The sequence below is a fragment of the Bos indicus genome, chromosome 16, assembly GCF_029378745.1.
Source record: "Bos indicus isolate NIAB-ARS_2022 breed Sahiwal x Tharparkar chromosome 16, NIAB-ARS_B.indTharparkar_mat_pri_1.0, whole genome shotgun sequence".
Lineage (NCBI taxonomy): Eukaryota > Metazoa > Chordata > Mammalia > Artiodactyla > Bovidae > Bos > Bos indicus.
The window spans coordinates 71,334,216-71,354,600 of NC_091775.1; the positions used below are offsets into that span (position 1 = coordinate 71,334,216).

Sequence of the window (20,385 nt, forward strand, 5' to 3'; positions counted from 1 at the left end):
TACATCCTACAAGTGTGTGTGCTCTAGAGAACCTACTGGACAAAAGGTCACATTAACTGTTGCTGTCCCCCCTCCAGAGTGACCCGTGCTGCTCTTACTAAATGAAAATTTAGAGGGAATGTTTAAAGATAAAAAGGAAAACCATCCTGGATAATTTTAAATTATTGACTCTATGCAAGTATTCTGGCCTACTTAGAAAGAAAACATAACTATCTGGTAGCATGTGCCAAGGTGTGTGTGTGTGAGTGAGAAAAAGAGCTAAATCTCCCCAATTTTCTAAGCATAGCTTATTATTAGTCTTATATTTGATTAGACAAATAGTACATCTACTGATCTTCAACAGCTCTGGTGAAACATAAGTAAATTCTAAGTGAATCAGTTAACAGAGAAAGAAAGTGAGAAGAAAAGAAACGGAAACAAATTCTACGTAGTAAATTCCTTTCCTAAGTAAGAATTTCAATGTTTAAATGAAATAACACATGGGAAGCTAAAAAATGTTGTTATAACTTCAAGGTTATTCTATCCTTCAAGAAATCAGCTAGACAGAAGACATTCTTTTTAAGATTTTATATCATTTTTAACAAAGGACCATGCAATCATCTAACTAAAGCACACTTACAAGAGTTTCTGATGAATGGTTCACCAACAGTTGTTATTATAAAAGAGTTTTCCCCCAAAAAGGATTAAGGAAATGGCAGAGAGTATGTTCATGGATAGGTTGGCTCAGGATTCTCCCTGGAAAAGGGGAACATCAAGCTACAAACTACAGCACAGCAATCAGACAATGTATTCAAAGGAAACAACCCATTTTCAATTCTAACAGATGTAAGTTTTCAGAAGCAGAAAAGCCTGGTATTGACTTTTCTTTTTTTTGGTATTGACTATTAATTCAACAGAATTAACAGAATTTTAAGGAATAGTTCATACTAATGAACTGACACTTAAATAGGAAGAGTACTCTCTTAATCAAAGGTACAAGTTATTCTCAATGCCATTTTGAAAGGATATAGATATATATAAATACAGTCTTCCAAAATAACAATATTTTCTTCCTGGCTATCAGGGGGGCAGGGAGTGAGGTTAAAACTCCTAAGGAAAACAGTATGGAATCTTTTTAAAATGTGTCTTTTATCAAACTTTTTTTTTTACTCTTTTTAACAACAGGACAAAAACAAGTACCAGATTAGATATAGCAAGAAGCAGTAATACATAAAAGTTAAAATATTATCGAAACATGTTCAAACCAACCAGAACCAATCAATTTAAATCTATGAATCAAGACAGGTATGTTTGGTAAGGAGTAAGTGGGGCTTGTGGTTAAATAGATAATACATAGCCCACCCGAAGACATTAAAATGCAATTAGGAAAAAAAGTCTTGCAGAATAAAGACTTAACAAATTACAACATCTGTTTTAAACACTTTAATAGGAAGAAAAAATATATAGACTATACATATCCTTCTAGTCCTACTATAAACAAGGACCAAAATGAAAGTAAACTTAAAAATGTTAAAAGATGTTAACTCCTCAGTTAGGATTCCTAAAGGTATATAACAAGGACAAAGTAATTACAAATAGAGAAGTCTACAGTTCTAAGCAAAACTATAACAAGCTGGTATCATTTTAAAAAGAGGGAATTAGTCTGCAAAAGAACTACATACAAAATTCTAAAAAGAAGCAATTTTCCAGGATGTCAACACGCCAAGTCAATATAAAAATGGAAGTAGAGAAGGAGGTTCGGGAGGGAAGGGATGTATGTATACGAACAGCTGATTCACTCTGTTGTACAGCAGAGACTAACACAACACTGTAAAGCAATTCTATGCCAATAAAAAAACTGCAAGTACAGAGAAACCCATAATTTATTACGCTCTTTAAAATTAATACAAGTTACCAAATAGTCTCTTTTTTATTTTTTTTTCTTTACCACACAGGCATCATAATTTTCAAATCAACAGGGGCCCTTAACTAGTACTGAAATCTTATGAGTGGCAATTATCAGAAAAGTTATCACATTATTAAATAGCACTATAATTCCTGAAATTTTTATTTATATACCTTAATACCTACTGAAACTTAACATTTACTTAATAGGTCTGAAATGAGATACTTCAGTTACTGTTCAGTGAATTGAAGACAATTTCCAAACATACAAAGACTGACATACAAATAACTGCTTCCTCAATGAAGCATTTAATTAAATTTTTGTCAAAATGCATAAAATAAAATTTTCATATGGATAAACATGTTACCTCCTGGACATCCTCTGGATTTCTTCGTGAAACAACCTAAAACAAAGAGAACACAGAAATATCTAATCATTATCAAATCTACTTTACACTTGCATGATTACTTTCAACAGCATTTGTATGAAAAATTCAATTTGCTGAAAGAAATCATTTGAAACACATACTAAAAAATGAAAACAAAAAGGCAACTAAAATAAAGTCCACATGCTAATGTTCATGTACTATTACACTCACAAGAGAATGCCTCATCCTTTTATTCTTACTCGACAATTCTAACAGCTCATCTATCTCCCTTCCCAGGCTACATATAAATCAGAAGCATAAAAAGGCAGCTGCACCTCAGCAAAGTAAACAAAGGGACAGCTCTGTATTATTTCTTCTTTTTTATTTTTCTTTTTCTCTGTATTATTTCTTACACCCATATATAAATCTACAATTAGCTTAATAAAGAAACAAAAGTAACCTGTTAAAAAAAAAATGTATACACATCACTCACGGACAAATAACCCTATCATTATTGCCTGAGCCTGGAGGGTGGGGTTGAATTCTTTCAGACTTCTCTAATGACAAAAGCCAAAAAGTCTACCACCACGTACAAAGAATTCCTCACAAAGTGTACAAAAAGCAGGCTGGGTGCTTAAATCATCAAATGCATTGCAGAGTGATGCAGGGAAAATCTCATATTAGATACATAATATCCTCTGCTGCTGCTGCTGCTGCTAAGTCGCATCAGTTGTATCCATCTCTGTGTGACCCCATAGATGGAAGCCCACCAGGCTCCGCAGTCCCTGGGATTCTCCAGGCAAAAGCACTGGAGTGGGTTGCCATTTCCTTCTCCAATGCATGAAAGGGAAAAGTGAAAGTGAAGTCGCTCAGTCGTGTCCGACTCTTCGCGACCCCATGGACTGCAGCCCACCAGGCTCCTCCATCCATGGGATTTTCCAGGCAAGAGTACTGGAGTGGGGTGCCATACCCTCTATGCAAATATAAAAGTCATAAACTTGATGCTACAATATGTATTCTGAAGAAACAAACAAAAAAATAGATCAAACATATTAAAACGGCGCCTGCAGATGAGAGGAAGAAAAGTCTTTGATGACAGGTGACAATACTATAACTGCAGATTATGATCCATTCAACACCACACTACTCCTAAGGTCCAAAACAAGAAGTATGCTGAAGTCACAGAAACCTGGGTTCAAACTGCAGTTCCTCCACTCACGGGCTCGAGGGGCTCTATGGAAGGAGGGTAATACTCTCTGGCCGGCTGTAGTCGACAGCGAATATGGAGACACAAAAACTCCATGATTTAAAAGTTATCTTTCTCTTACTAGGGAATTTAAGTACCTTGAACGATCCCACACGACAAGTCCGAAAGAAAAGGTTTCCAATTTCTTGCCACTCTACTCTCCAACTCTCAGGATATAAAATTTGGTGAAATCTCTTAGCCATTTTCATTAATTGAGAATAATGCTCTCCAACAGTACTTTCTCTGATGATGGAAGGAAATATCCCCTATTGCCACTGTTCAACACAGTAGCCCCTGGCCACATGCACATGTGGCTCCTAAGCGCTGGAAATATGGCTACGGCAACTGAAGAACAGTAATTTTATTTCATTTAAATTAATTTAAATTAAAATAAAAGTAGCCACATATGACTAATGGCTACCATATTAAACAACACAGATCTACAGTAAGAGGTTAGAACAGGTAACTAACAACAACATATTATTCAAAAACTGGAGTTTAACTATTACTTTCAAATTCCACCCCCTAAAAAATGTCCACCTTTCCAAAAGCATGGTGTTTCACATAACTAAATGATTTAACTTTACCTCCTATAAATATAAATTTGCTTCCTAAAAATATAAGAACATATTTTTATAAAATGTGCTAAAGAGAAGTTAGATAATCAATCCACTAATATCGACCCACCAAAAGTAAATCAACATATGATCACTGGCAATAAGATTTATGTACCTTACTATTCTAAACAATACTTTAACACATGCAGATGATCTTTCTGGGACAAAAGAAATTATTTTCCTGCTTGGTGTATGTAGTAGAAATATCACATTTTAGATTCTCCTCAGGTAAGCTGTTCCTGGAAATCAAATATATGTGTACTGCATCATCAAAAATATATTAGCCATTCCCTAACAACAACCACAATTTAAAAACAGTTTCATCAGAAATAACCAATCTGGGGCTTCCCTGGTGGCTCAGTGGTGAAGAATCCGCCTGCCAATGCCGGAGACACGGGTTCAGTCCCTGATCCGAGAAGGTCCCACATGCCACAGAGCAGCTAAGCCCGTGCGCCACAACCACGGAGCCCGCACTCCAGACCCCACGCTCCACAGGAGAAGCCGCCGCAGTGAGAAGCCTGTGCACCGCGCCTGGACAGCAGACCCTACTCTCTACAACTAGAGAAAAGCCCACGCAGCAACGAGGACCCAGCACAGCCAAAAATAAGTTTTTTGTAAAGTTGGTTTAAAAAAGGAAAGAAATGATCAATCTGGGACTTCCCTTGTGGCCCAGTGGCTAAGACTCCTCACACCCAATGCAAGGGGCCAAGTTTAATCCCTGATCAAGGGAACTAGATCCCACATGCCGCAACTAAAAGACCCACATGTCTCAACCAGGACCTGGGGCAGCCAAATAAATAAATAAAAGTTTTAAAAAAAAAGAAAGAAAGAACCAACCTGATTATGACTCCTCATCCACACCCTTTGTTGGCTCATGGACTTCTGCTATGTGGCTATGATAGCAAGCAAAAGAAAGTCCCTGCCTTCACACCTCCCAAAGCTTACAGTCTGGTGGCAGACGGTAGTTGCTAAGCAACAAGTTAAGAATGGCTGCACCTCCAATGTTTTCATGGCAAGTCATTCATAGTTATTATAGAAAAGCAAAACTTAAGTACTCAAACTAAGTGGAGATCTTTAATTTTAAGCTCTCAAAAAGAACTTCTCCTCATCCTCACATACTTCTCATATGAAGAGGCAAGAGTTGAGAAAATTAGGTCAAAAGTTACTTCCTGAGCATTCTATCCTCTTCCCAAACAGCATAAAAAAGCTTAGTGAAAAGCATGTCTGGCAAGTAGAGGGCTATACTTGCTTGATTCTTGTTCCTTGCTGGTTCTTTTGCTTCTCTTTTGTAGGTTTTCCTTCCTCCTTCTACCTTCAACTTTTCAGTATTAAGAGAGAAAGTCTGAATCTGTGTTAATACTGTTCAAGGCACTGACTGTACTAGGCAAGTGGGAGGGGAAAAAAAAAACAACCTTGACTTCATACATTTACATTTGCACAGCATTTTATATCAATCTTTCATTTTATTCCCTCAACAACCTGTGAATTATGCAGAAGTGGTTATTATGAGTCCCCCTTTTACCCCACAAGGAAACAAGGTCCAGAAACTTGTATAAGGTCACATGGCTTTTCACCTTCAGATATGGAATTAGAACTCGGATTTTCTGATTCTTGATTCAGTACTCTTTCCACCGTAGTCTATTGCAAAGGTCCCCAACCTTTTTGGCACCAAGGACCGGTTTTGTTAAAGACAATTTTTCTACAGATGGGGGTGGGGGGGTGGGCTTGGGGATGACTCAAAAGCATTACACTTACTGTGCACTTTATTTCTATTATTATTACATCAGCTCCACCCTCTGATCATCAGGCATTAGATCCTGCTCTACTGTATCCTTCAATTTACCTGCAGTATTTTCTGCAATAACTTTACTTAACTCCAGAACATCCTTCACCATTAGGTTTTATTTACTCTTATTCATTCAACAAATATCAGTGCCTACTCTGTTAATAGGTAGAGTAGCATAACAGTGAATACACTGGGTATGATTCTTAATAACATTAGAAAAATATAATCACTTGCTAAATACAACCACTTGGTACCCCACTATAAGGATTCAGTATTCCCATGTGTGCAAACTCACTTAAATGAGTTAATAATCTGTCCTCTGAAATGAAAACCAAAAACCACAATGGGTTGGAATGACATGGTGGTGGTGGTTTAGTCGCTCAGTCGTCTCCGACTCTTGAGACCCCATGGACTGTAGCCTGCCAGTCTCCAGTCTTCTCTGTCCGTGGGATTCTCCAGGTGAGAATACTGGAGTGGGTTCACGTTCCCTTCTCCAGAGAATCTTCCCAACCCAGAAATCGAACCCAGGTCTCCTGCACTGCAGGAAGATTCTTAATTGGCTGAGCTATCAGGGAAACCCCCTCATGGAATAGCATGAATTGAACCCAAATGTCCTTTAAGGGTAACTCTTTCTAACTATGTAATTCTCTTCAGCAGGACTACAAAACTGACAAAAATAAATAAATAAAAATATCAGAAATCTGAGGGAAAAAATATGATCATACTGAAAATGAACAAAATTGAACCCTCAAATCCAGAAGATTTCTATAACTTTTAACATTGTGTTAACAATTATCTTAATAAGTAGTCAATTCCAAAACAAAAATACTGTAAATTCAGGGACTTCCCTGATGGTACAGCGGTAAGAATCGCGTGCCAATGCCAGGGACATGGGTTCGATCCCTGATCCCAGAAGATTCCACATACCAGGGAGCAACTAAGCCCACGCACCACAATACTGAGCCGAGTGCTCTAGAGCCCAAGAGCCTCAACTACTGAGCTGGCATGCTGCAACTACTGAAGCCCTCATGCCTAGAGCCTGTGCTCAAAAAAAAGAGAAGCCGTTGCAACAAGAAACCTGTGCACTGCAACAGAGTAGCCCCCACTCACCACAGCTAGAAAAAGCCTGCTCACAGCAACAAAGACCCAGCATGGCCAAAAATAAATAACTAAATTATATTTTTAAAAATACTGTAAATTCACCCTGATGTAGGTTGCTAGCATTCAGTAATTTTTTTTTCTGGGTGAATTTCAATATTTTGTTATACAATTCCAGAAAAGTTAGAATTTAAAGCAGTGATTCTTTTCATTTAAAGTTCATAAATTTCCATGGCAAGCATAGACTATCACCAGCTCAGTAAGTACTATAGATATCATGAAGACCCTTTTGCTATAGAGAATTCTATCACCAAGTCATCTTGAAAATTATTATCTAAAGCAGTGCTTGATAAACTGTGCTGCATGGAATACAAATATTCTTTAAATCACCTATTTTAAAGGGCTTAATGATCAATTCAGTTTACTTTCGTTTAAAAAAAAATTTTTTTTTTACAGCAGAATTTCTCAAGGCCTCAAGGCCTCTCAACATTATTATACCTGGTAAATTTCCGAAGGAAAAACAAATAGTATTTCCCAAGGTCATTTCTTCACCCAACTATTTATGCAACACCTATTACTGATAAAACTTGGAACACAACTGGGAAATGCTACTGCAACATTTGTAGTCCATTTGCCTCAATTAATGCCAACAGCAAGTTCTGAATTTAGGGAAACAGGGACGCACAGTAAAGGTTAACTATCTCTTACTATGCTAAGAAATTAAATATTTTATTACATTTAATCAACACAACAATCTTGCCTGCTAAGATGAGATAACCAAGGCCCAGGGGAACATATTAGCACTAATCAGATTCATCAGTAATACACAGGACCAGGTCTCACAACCCTCTGGTTCTAAACAAAGTGCTCTTTCCAGGACATAACTAAATTGACCCTCCTAGAGATTAAAATTCCAAGTAACAGCCCTAATGCCAGTCCAACTCTTTGCAACCCCATGAATTGCAGCACGCCAGGCATCCCTGTCCATCACCAAGTCCTGGAGTTCACTCAAAGTCATGTCCATCAAGTTGGTGATGCCATCCAGCCATCTCATCCTCTGTCGTCCCCTTCTCCTCCTGCCCCCAATCCCTCCCAGCATCAGAGTCTTTTCCAGTGAGTCAACTCTTCGCATGAGGTGGCCAAAGTATTGGAGTTTCAGCTTTAGCATCAGTCCTTCCAATGAACACCCAGGACTGATCGCCCTTAGGATGGACTGGTTGGATCTCCTTGCAGTCCAAGGGTCTCTCAAGAGTCTTCTCCAACACCACAGTTCAAAAGCATCAATTCTTTGGCGCTCAGCTTTCTTCACAGTCCAACTCTCACATCCATACATGACCACAGGAAAAACCATAGCCTTGACTAGACGGACCTTTGTTGGCAAAGTAATGTCTCTGCTTTTTAATATGCTATCTAGGTTGGTCATAACTTTCCTTCCAAGGAGTAAGCGTCTTTTAATTTCATGGCTGCAATCACCATCTGCAGTGACCCTGGAGCCCAAAAAAATAAAGTCTGACACTATTTCCACTGTTTCCCCATCTATTTCCCATGAAGTGATGGGACCGGATGCCATGATCTTCATTTTCTGAATGTTGAGCTTTAAGCCAACTTTTTCACTCTCCTCTTTCACTTTCATCAGGAGACTTTTTAGTTCCTCTTCACTTTCTGCCATAAGGGTGGTGTCATCTGCATATCTGAGGTTATTGATCTTTCTCCTGGCAATCTTGATTCCAGCTTGTGCTTCCTCCAGCCCAGCGTTTCTCATGATGTACTCTGCATTTAGGTCCTCTAAATTCTTCCCAGTGCTAACTTCTTTTATCTACTTCTTACCAAGTTATTACCTAGTTTCCTTAAGGAGCCTTCCCGGGAGCTCAGCTGGTAAAGAATCTGCATGAAGTGAAGAAGACCCCGGTTCTATTCCTGGGTTGGGAAGATTCCCTGGAGAAGGAAATGGCAACCTACTCCAGTATTCTTGTCTGGAAAATCCTAGGGCCAGAGGAGCCTTTCAGGCTACAGTCCATGGGTCACAAGAGTCGGACACGACTTAGTGACTAGTTTCCTCAATAGTCAAAGTCAAAAGCACTCTTATCTAATTATCATGATAATGATTTAAAATCAATCTCTTAACTTGAATACACAAAAGAATTGTCATCTTCATAAGATTAAGAGATAGCTACTGGAAAACAAAACTACAAAATTTATTCAATCTAACCGTTATAGTTCCTACCAAAAATGATCACAAAATAAGTCCCTTTGGAAACAAACAGAATCATAATATGATTTATAGTCATATAATCATAATTTATACCACAAATTTAAACAGGAATTTTAAAAAGCTACTTTTATGAGCAATTTATAATAATCAGGTCTCCTGACGGCCACTTCACTATCAGTATTCAGCTGCTAGTTCAGGGCAGAAACAGAGGTAAGAGGATAAAATATTAACAAAAGTAACATATTGTTTAAAAAACTGTCATGACACAAATAATCAAACTCAATGAAAAACAGAGACATGCCCCACACATTTTATTTCTCAAAGATATGACTTTCCAAATGTAGAAGAGAAAAAATAAGGTATACAGAAATGTAAGGCTACACTATACTGAACATTTCCCATTGTGGTGACTAGGCAAACCAAACGGAACATCCATCTGTGTAATGCACGCAATCCTGACTTTCAGACATTTGACTTTCACAAAATCCACCTTCATGGAAACATACTGACATCTTTAAACTGCATTTCATACACACACACACACACACACACACACACACACACACACACACACTCTGGCAAGAGGAACAGCGACCTCAAAGCGCCCAGCTCACACAGGCAAGCATCCCCTACCAAACTCAACCCCCCTCCCCCTCCCCCTCCATCACCTGCATCTCAGCTCCTCCCCCTCTTTTCCCTGCAGAGCTGCAGGTGTCACTGGTTGGCAAGGATACCTGGGTTGGTTAATCACTTGCCAGCCAGGTAGTCAGGACCCAAGAGACAGCACCTGCACAAACCATAATTGGATATTTTACAATATTTTTTTTTAGTACTCTGAAAAGAGAGAAGTCCCATTAAGATAGATAAGTCAATGGGGAAAATTTTAGACATTCAACTTTCTAGTAATTTCTTATGATAGTAATATGTTGAAAGTAAGAAATATTTTCTACATTATTAAAATCCCAAAATCTATAGGAGAATAAAGAAACTAACAACAAGTTACTTTTGTATACTCAATAAACACTTGCTAAAGTTACTTTTCTCACTTCAAATTCTCTCAATTATTATAGCACTACTCTAAGGTAAACTACTTTCCAATCAAAGTTCAAGGAAAATAAAAATCCGTAATGTTAGTTAACATAGGGACTTCCTTGGCAGTCCAGTGGTTAAGACTTTGCCTTCCAATGCAGCGAATGAGAGTGTGATATCTGGTCCTGTGAGCTAAGATACCACATGCTTCACAGACAAAACACCAAAACATAAAACAGAAGCAAAAATGTAACAAAGTCAATAAACACTAAAAATTGGTCCACATCCAAAAAACAAAGTCTTTGCGGCAAAAATAAAAGGTATAGCGGCAAGTTACCTTGGTATACTCAATAAATGTTTTGCTAAAGTTGCTTTTCTCACTTCAGATTCTACCAATTATTATAATACTATTGCTGTTTTTTAGTTGTGAAGGTGTACCCAACTCTTTTGCCATCCCATGGACTATAGTCCACCAGGCTCCTCTGTCCGAGGGATTTCCCAGACAAGAATATTGGAGTGAGTTGCCATTATCTTCTACAGGGGATCTTCCCAACCCAGGGACAGAACCTGGGTTCGATCTCCTGCATTGGCAGGTGGATTCTTTACCACTGAGACAGCAGGGAAACAACTATTTTCCAATCAAAATTCAAAGAAAGTAAAAATTCTTAATGTTAAAGTTAATGTACTGAGTTCCTGGAGGTCTAGTGGCTAGGACTCCACATTTTGAACACAGGGGGTGCAGGTTCAATCCCTAGTCAGGGAACTAATATCTGCAAACCCTGGGGTGAGGCCAAAAAAAGAGTTTATGTAAAAATCTTTAATATTAAAATGTTAATATCTGAGCATATAAGTCGTCAATAAACAAGATGAAAACAGGAATGGTTTATATTTTTTAAAACCTGGTGTCAACAAAGAGATTTTATTAGATACAGCACTAAAAGCCCATTTTTCCTCCATAAAAGAAAAATATGATAACTTAGACTTCACCAAAATTAAAAATTTTTACTTTGTGAAAGACATTGTTAAAGAGAATGAAAAGACATGCTACATACTGGGAGGAAACACTTGCAAACTACATATCTGACAAAAAACTTACATTCAAAAAAGAACTATCAAAAGTCAACAATAAAACAAACCCACTGAAAAAACTAGACAAAAGAGGATGATTCTCTTTATAAAATGCCCTCAAAAGGACAGAAGTATAGAAGAAGAGAGCAGAACAGTAGCTGCTACGGACTAAGAGGTGGGAGAAGAGTGTAAAACAAGGAAAGCAGAGGGAGATTTTGAGGCTGATGGGAACTGTTCTGCTTCCTGATCATGACAAAGGATATGTGAATCCATTCATGTGTAAAGATTCATAAAATTACACAACAAAATATCAATTATACTGTATGTTAATTTAAAAGATAACAGAAAGGAAAACACTGCCTCTTTCCAGCCTTCTCTAAAGTCCCTACTATATCCAGGCTGTGTTAGGCACTAAAAATAGGTTAGAAAGACAGTTTGCCCTCACTCAGAGGAAGCAAACAAGTACAATAAGGTAAAGGCTTTAACGGAAGGATATATTAGGTTGGTGAAAAAGTACTTGTAGTTTCTGATGGTGAACCTTAAATCATTGTAACCAGGCTCAAACACATCTTTGTTAATTAAAATAGGAACCATTGCAATCAACAAATTTCTGCCAGTGAGAAATAAGTTTATTTCCTTAGCATAAAAATCTGTGCTTCGAGATTCAATGAACTCTTGGAAAGCATTTTCTGCCTCCTACTGGTTGTGAAAGCGTTTTCCCTGTAAAAAGTTGTCAAGATGTTTGAAGTGGTAGTTGTTTGGCAAGAGGTCAGGTGAATGTGGAGGATGAAGCAAACCTTTGTAGTCCAAATCATTCAACTTTTGAAGTGTTGGTTTGTGACATGCAGTTGGTCACTGTCGTGGAGAAGAATTGGGCCCATCCTGTTGACTAATGCTGGTTGCCGGCGCTGCAGTTTTTGGTACATCTCATCGATCTGCTGAGCATACTTCTCAGACGTAATGGTTTGGCAGGGATTCAGAAAGCTGTAGTGGATCAGAGTGGCAGCAGACCACAAATCAGTGACTATGACCCTTTTTCTGGTGCAAATTTGGCTTTGAGAAGTGCTTTGGAGCTTCTCCCCAGTCCAACCACTGCGCTGGTCACTACCAGCTGTCGTATAAAATACACTTTTCATTGCACGTCACAATCCAACTGAGAAATGGTTCATTGTTATTTCACAGAATAAGCAAAGACAACACTTCAAAATGACTATTTTTTTTAATTTTTGGTCAGCTCTTGAGGCACCCACTTATTGAGTTTTTTCACCTTTGCAATTTGCTTAAAATGCCAAACAATCGTAGAAGGGTCAATGTTGAGTTCTTCAGCAACTTCTCGTGTAGTCGTAGAGGATCAGCTTCGATGATTGCGGTCAATTAGTCATTGTCAACTTCTGATGGCTGGGCACTATGCTCCTCATCTCCAAAGCTCTCATCTCCTTTGCAAAATTTCTTGAATCACCACTGCACTGTATGTTCATTAACAGTTCCTAGGCCAAATGTGTTGTTGATGTTGTGAGTTGTCTCCGCTGCTTTATTACCGACTTTGAACTCAAATGAGAAAATTATTAGAATGCGCTTTTTGTCTAACATCATTTCCCTAGTCTAAAATAAATATAAAATAAACAGCTAGCTCAGACAGTAGAGAATCTGCCTGCAATGCAGAAGACCTGGGTTGGATCCCTGGGTCAGAAAGATCCCCTGGAGAAAGGAATGGCAATCCACTCCAGTAATCTTGCCTGGAAAATCTCATGGACAGAGGAGCCTGGTGGTCTATAGACCATGGGGTCACAAAGAACTAAACACGACTGAGCGACTAACTTCACTTTCACTAAGTCATTAACAAGAAAACATAAAGCAAGAAAGGTCATTCAAATGATGTGTCACATAACCACATTTATCTAAGAATGTATTCCAATATCAAACAGCAAAGTTCAACAACGCAAACCATAAATACTTTTGCACCAACCTAATACAATACACAGAGTTCTCCATTTAAGAAAGGCTTTCTCTAGAACACAGGGCAGGAGAGGTCACTTGAGACTAGCAGCAATTGCCAGGGAAAAATGGAAGCGCATTCCAGACTGAGAAGGCCACATCTAACAGAGAGGCAAGGAAGCATGCTTCCCAGTGGTAAAGAATTCGCCTGCCAATGCAGGAGACACAGGAGACGCAGATGCGTGTTCAATCCCTGGGTTGGGAAGATCTGGAGGAGGAAATGGCAATCCACTCCAATATTCTTGCCTGGAAAATCCCATGGACAGAGGAGCCTGGTTGGCTATAGCCCACAGGATCGCAAAGAGTCAGATACAGCAGAGCACACACACATGTGCACACACACACAAGAAAAACTCAGTGTACCAGCACACTTAGGAAACTACAGATAATTATCTTTCCAAGCACAAGCAGCCCATACAACAATGTGGTCAGGAACTGAAAACAGGTTTCCTCCAAGCAATATAAATCGTGCTTGAATTTGAAGCTTTGGAAGAGGCAATTTTCAGATTCAAGTCAAGCTGAGTACTTCTATTCATATTTGCATCTATCACTTTAGTAAACTACAGTATACCCACAGCCTCTAATAAAGTGTGCTTAGGAACTCAGCATCGCACTGGGATTAAAAGCACTCTGACCGACTACCAGGGTTCAAATCTAAACTCTACCACTTGTTTGTTGCGTGAGCCTCGGCAAGTTATTTAACATTTAGGTGCTTCAATTCCCTCACGTGAGAATGTGAGAATAATAATGGCACCTACTCACTGCACTGCTATAAAAAATGTGCTAATTTATATAACGTGCTCAGAACAGAGCTTGACTCACACTAAGCACCGCAGAAGTGTGTGCTATTAATACTCAACAAATGTTAGCTATGTAAAATAGACTTATGTATTCTGATAGTTTGAAAACAAACCCAAATTATGTGCAAGACCTGCACACTAAAAACTGGAAAATATTGCTCAAATAAAAGAGCTAAATAAATGGAAAATTTGTGCTCATGGATTAGAAGATTCAATATTATTTAAAGACATCAATTCTAAAACTGATCTACAATCAATGTGCGTGCACACGTGCTCAATCGCTTCAGTTGTGTCCAACTCTTTGGGACCTTACGGACTGTAGCCCTCCAGGCTCCTTGGTCCAAGGGATTCTCCAGGCAAGAATACTGGAGTTGGTTGCTAAGCCCTCCTCCAGGGGCTCTTACTGACCCAGGGATCAAACCTGTATAGCCTTTGGCTCTTGCATTGCAAATGATTTCTTTACAACTGAGCCGCCAGCCACCAGGAAAGCCCCACATTCTCAATGTAACTCCAATCAAAATCTGAGTAGGCATGTTTGCAGTTTAATAAGCTGATTCCAAAGTTTTTCTAAAAATGCAAACAATCTAGAATAGCCAAAACAATTTTGAGAAAGAAAGAGGACTAAGACTATCGGATTTCAGCTTAGTATAAAGGTATAATAAGGCCGTGTGCTATCAAGAGAAATAAAAGCCCACATTCATTGAGACTTGTATATAAATGTTCACAGTAGCTGTATTTAAAAGAGCCAAAAACTGGAAACAACTCAAATGTCCATCAACCCAAATGCGGATGGATTAACTGTAGTATAACCATACAAGGGGATGTGCGTGCATGCTCAATCGCTTCAGTCAGGTCCAACTCTTTGGATCCTATGTACGGACTATAGACCGCCAGGCTCCTCTGTCCATGGGATTCTCCAGGCAAGAATACTGGAATGAGTTGTCATGCCCTCCTCTAAAGAATCTTCCCAACCCAGGGATCAAATCCACGTCTCCTGCTCTCCTGCATTGCAGCTGAATTCTCTACCACTGACCCAACAGAGAAGCCCACAAGGGAATACTGGCCAGCAATAAAGGAGAATAAAAATACACAATATAGATGAATCTCAAATAAGCCTGCTGAGTTAAAGAAGCCAGATCCCTCCTCCACAAAAAAGCACAGTACAACAGAAAGCTGACCGGCGGCTGCCCAGGGACAGGGGGTGGGGAGAGGGAACTGACTGCAAAGGAGCATGAGGGAACTCCCGCAGTGATGACCGTGGTGGTGGTGGTTACACAACTACAGACACGTGTCAAAACTCGCCAAACTGTACACTTAAAATTGGTGAATCTTACTGTATATAAATTATGCCTCAATAGAAAGAAAGTCATAAGGCAGTATTGTCTTTTAAAAATAGAAACAAGATTTTCTTTTCATATTCATGAAAGAATACAGGCAAGAATTACTATTTACTTAATACTGTTAAGAAATCTATATTACCTTATACAAATTTTGTAAACTTCAGCATGATGAAACAACCAAAAATACTATGTGAATGATTCTTTTACACCTGTGTCTCCTTTAACTAAACAATCAATGGAAATCTACAAAAGAACTTTCTAATGCTGAACAGAAGTACTTATTCAAGATGAAAATTAACGAGCAACATAGGATTTAACTAGGAAATCCGTTAGCAAGCTTGTAACTGGTCATAAGGTTATCTAAGCCTGCCAGCTTCCAGAGAACTGGGGGAAAAAAAAGTATAAAGGAGATTTAAGAACATGAAACAGCTCTTATGCCAACCAAAACTTAACAGTGGTAATTCCAATGATTCTATTCTTACATAAAGAACCTTGCAAGAATCAAGAATATAGAGATTGTTCCCTAAAAATATAAGTCAGTCAGTAATAGGAAACATAAAGGGACATTTTTATCTCACAAAGTTCTGTCAGGGGAGCACTACTTACCTGATTAATTCTCCTGAGGTAAGATGTTTTTCTCTTTAAGTCTCAAAAAATAACAAATAATTTACTTATATTTTATACTATGAAGCTTTTTAAAGTATATCTCTTTATTAATCCTCAATCTTTAAAATTAGAAAACAATATCTGTACCATAAGCAATAAATGAGGACACAAATATTTACAAGGAGAAAAAAAGACAAGTGTAAGCAATTTCCAGTTAAATAACCACAGCAATAACTAATATGCATATTACATGGATCTGGTTAGACCGGCAATGTGCTACTTTATCTTCTAATTGATGTTGTCATATGTTAGTTTACCACTTTAAAAAAGATATTTAAGATCTCAACTAGATTAACCATCCCTTTTGTAAAGTAAGACTACAAGTAATAATCATATTCAGTTTCTTATTCAAGTTCTACACACATTCACATATTCCTTCTACCTGCAGTGCCCTTTCCACTTGTCCCACCCATCTAGATTCTTCCCATCTCTCACCACCTATCTTAATTGGTACATGTTCCCTGATCCCTTGAGCCAGAAACTCTGTATTGTGAAACCCCATAGCTCTTTCCTATAGTCTTTTATAGCATTTAACACTTTCTACCTTGCACTATACTTCAAGTACAGTAAACCATCTTCTACTGGGAGTATCGTTGAAAAGAAGGTCCACACTTTATGCTGCCTGGTAACCCTCAGAGCTCATAATACCTGAAACTAAACATTCAGTAAATGTGCTACCTAAAACACAGAGGAAAACAATAATTTTAGGCACTCTGTGCCCCACAATGCCTTGGGAGATACAAACGGAAATAAACATCAATGATAGTGACCTGCTCTGAATCTGAGAGACACAGACAAGCAAACACATTAATACAATATATTATAACTGTGATAAGTGTTACAATAGGAGATGAACAGGGTGCTCTGAGGGGAACATTAGAGTTAGGGCATTAAGTATGTTGAAAATTGTTCTAATTTCACAAACTATATTAGGAAACCAAGTCTAGGTTTCTGAAGGGCCAAAAGAAGCTTTCAAGGGGGCTATAGTAAGAGCACCCTTAATCTTGAAATTTTTTCTTAAGCTGAAACTAACACTCCACCTATATAACAACCTTACTTGCAAACACAGAGTAACAATTTTCTCTGTATTCTTGGTACAACCCTCTGCAATAACCAGGCCTGGTCTTACTACAATTTACACAAATTTGCCCATCCTATCCTCTTACACTTGTCTGAACTGTGCACCAACTCCAAAAAGCACATGCCACTCCCATGCCCCAAACTCTGCGGATCTAAATCTATTTAACCTCTAAGGTTCTTTTCAAGGCCCACTTCCTGATCTATCACCCAAGAGTACTACATCCCCCAAACGTATACTGTAATATTACTATCTGTACCTCTCTTTTTTTAACAATTAATGATGAAGTTAATTCTTAAACATTTTTTTTTACAACTTAAACAGAATTGACCTCATACCCCAGATATGCTACTTCCTTGCAATGTGAAGCTGGGCCAGCTACGACACTTTCTTGAACCATAGTTCCCTCTTCATTAAAATTAGGATTTAACTGGGTGATGTGTACATATGCCTAACACACACATACATTCATACTACATATAATACGTTACATAAATATGTAAATTTAATACTAATTTGTATTTAATATTAATATTTAATTTTATTACTCTTATTTCAAGGAGGAAGATGCAAACTCTAAAACTCGAGCAATCAAACATGAACAAAGTGGGTCCTAAAAACTGTATCAATTAGTCAATGTAAAGGAGCCTCACAACTTTCAAATGTGCCCTCAAGACAACTCACACAAGACACCCTCAGCAGAATTTCTCATGTCTCCTACAGAAAGCCACGAAAAATTCAGAGGCGAAAAGACACAACCAGTTACAGAGGTCCTAGGATGGTGGCCCTACCACTGACATACTTCCCAAGGGTTTATCTGCCTCTGTGCAACCCAGAAGGAGGGGAAAAAATATCCTCTATTATATAAGTCAAATAGTACATCAATTTAACATTTTTTTAAAAAACCTGCATTATCCCTAGGAGACAAGCAAAACCACTTCTGCATATTTCAGCCTCGGAAGAGAAAGTCCAAGCGGGATGGGGCTGAGTCATCTATTAAAGATCATCAACGCCTGCCCCACCCTGGAATGGGGACACTGTTGAGACCATTTCCAGCGCGATCCGGGACTTGGTACGCTCTGCCCCTACCGCATCCTTTTTAAAGTCCCCACCTCGGGCGCCTGTCCCAGCACTAGGCGCAACCTGGCATCCGGCATCCCCACACCAGGGTCCACGCCTGTCTCTCGTCCCTGGTCAGACTCCGACCCCCGTCCGGCAACTGCACTCACCCGGGCGGTGACCTTATACACCGTGTAGCCCCTCGGGTGTCGCTGGGGCTCGGTGACAGTGTAGAATCGGGCCAGATCGGCACCCCGCTCGCGGGGAGAGGTCATCCTCCCGCCGCCTCTGCCGCCGCCGCCTGCCGGGGATCATCAGTGCAACCCGGCGCCGCCGCGGTTCTCTGAAGCAGCGGCCAGGCGGCGAGGGGGCGGTGGCTCATCGGCGGCGCCTCCGCCGCTGGGCTCTGCTTCCGGGGTCGCGGAAAAGCTTCCGGGTCAGACCCGGGCTCCAGTCCTGGGAGGGAGACTCCACTTGAGACCCGGACCCGCATCGCCGGCCTGAGCCTGGCAAGTGAACGAGGATCAGGCAATGGCACCGCCCGCCACGAGACGGAGGGATACCCCAGCCTAGTATCTTCTTTCCTTCCCTATTGGCCGCCCATTGGTTTAAATACCCACAACCCCTGAACTCTTCTTTTAAGACAAACCCGGTCCATCTGTGCACCTGTGTTTATACCACCACAAAGTGAAAGTGAAGTGGCTCAGTCGTGTCCGCCTCTACGCGACCCCATGGACTGTAACCTACCAGGTTCCTCTGTCCATGGGACTTTCCAGGCAAGAGCACCGGAGTGGATAGCCATTTCCTTCTCCAGGTGATCTTCCCAAGCCAGGGATTGAACCCTGGTCTCCCGCATTGCATGAAGTGAAAGTCGCTCAGTGTCCTGATCCTGCGACCTCAAGGACTGTACAGTCCATGAATTCTCCATGCCAGAATACTGCAGTGGGTAGCCTTTCCTTTCGCCAGGGGACCTTCCCAACCCAGGGATCGAACCCAGATCTCCTACATTGCAGGCAGATTCATTACCAGCTGAGCCACAGCAAGCCCCCCAAGTTTAAAAAAAAAAAAAAATCGTTGCCTGTGTTAAGAGTTTCATACGGATTAAGCTTCAACCCACTGCAGTGCACTCACTACAGTACACCCTGAGGGGAATTCACACTAGGGGAAATTAACACGCATTCCCTGCTTTGAGTATACTAACCCTTAGGTAGTTAAGTTGCGTATCTCCGGGAAAATTTCATAGATGTCGTGGTCCAGGCGTGGGTTGGAAAGGAGTTTCCAGGCATGAGACAGAGTGAGAGGGAAAGTAAAGTTTATTAGAGTAGGAGATGCTGTTAGAATACCGGGCCTGCTCTAGGGAGAACCGACTTGAATGGGGGTCCTTAGTCCATTTTTATACCCAGGGTACAAGTAGTGGGATAGGGGTCTTGCAGTCATTTGCTGATTGGATGAGGCACGTATACTGGGTGGGGAAAGAGTAGAGCAAATACCTTCTCTCTATGGGATAGGAGGGAGACAGGTTATACTATTCCATTAATACTGTATATATAATATACACAAAGTGAAGTCGCTCAGTCTTGTCCGACTCTTTGCGACCCCATGGACTATAGCCCACCAGGTTCCTCCTTCCATGGGATTTCCCAGGCAAGAATACTGGAGTGGGTTGCCATTTCCTTCCCCAGGGGATTTTCCTGACCCAGGGATCGAATCCAGGTCTCCAGCATTGTGGGCAGGCGCTTTACCGTCTGAGCCACCAGGGAATCCCATATAATATACACAGTATATAGTATATAACACATACTGTTCCATGGGGGAGGGAAGGACGATAAGGGTATGGTTTTTCTGTTCTGCATTCCAAGACCCTCCTGGGTTTTATCTGCTCTTTCGTCCTTGGGTCACCACATTCCTCCCTCTATTTTTAGGGCCAATTCTTTGGACTCTTGATACCCAGTTCATTTCTACCTACCTACCTATTTCACTTCTTAGGCACTTGGGAACCCAGTCTCAAAGGAAAAGAGGCCATGACCGCTCTGGCTTCTTCAGGCTGTACAGGGGTGTAGTGGAGCTCTGGGTTCCCTTTGCCTGCTCCCTGTCGGGGTGCATTTACAGAGAGATGAAAGTCCATGGAGTGATAAGGCA

At 40.0% G+C, this 20,385-nt stretch overlaps 1 protein-coding gene across 6 annotated transcripts in view; it reads right to left on the bottom strand.

Moving 5' to 3' along the window:
• RPS6KC1 (ribosomal protein S6 kinase C1) overlaps window positions 1-18,652 on the bottom strand; it is a 204,001-nt gene extending 185,349 nt beyond the window's left edge. For 4 of the 6 annotated variants that reach the window (XM_070768601.1, XM_070768600.1, XM_019976168.2 and 1 more), the window contains exons 1-2: window positions 18,417-18,651; window positions 2,253-2,288 (exon numbers count right to left, since the gene is read on the bottom strand). In XM_070768601.1, the coding sequence (XP_070624702.1) occupies window positions 2,253-2,288; window positions 18,417-18,521 (141 nt within the window). In that variant the 5' untranslated portion in view covers window positions 18,522-18,651. Of the gene's footprint in view, window positions 1-2,252; window positions 2,289-18,416 lie in introns of all 6 variants that reach the window. The other 2 variants (XM_070768598.1, XM_070768599.1) reach the window with 1 other exon arrangement.
• Between the last annotated feature and the right edge of the window lie 1,733 nt (window positions 18,653-20,385).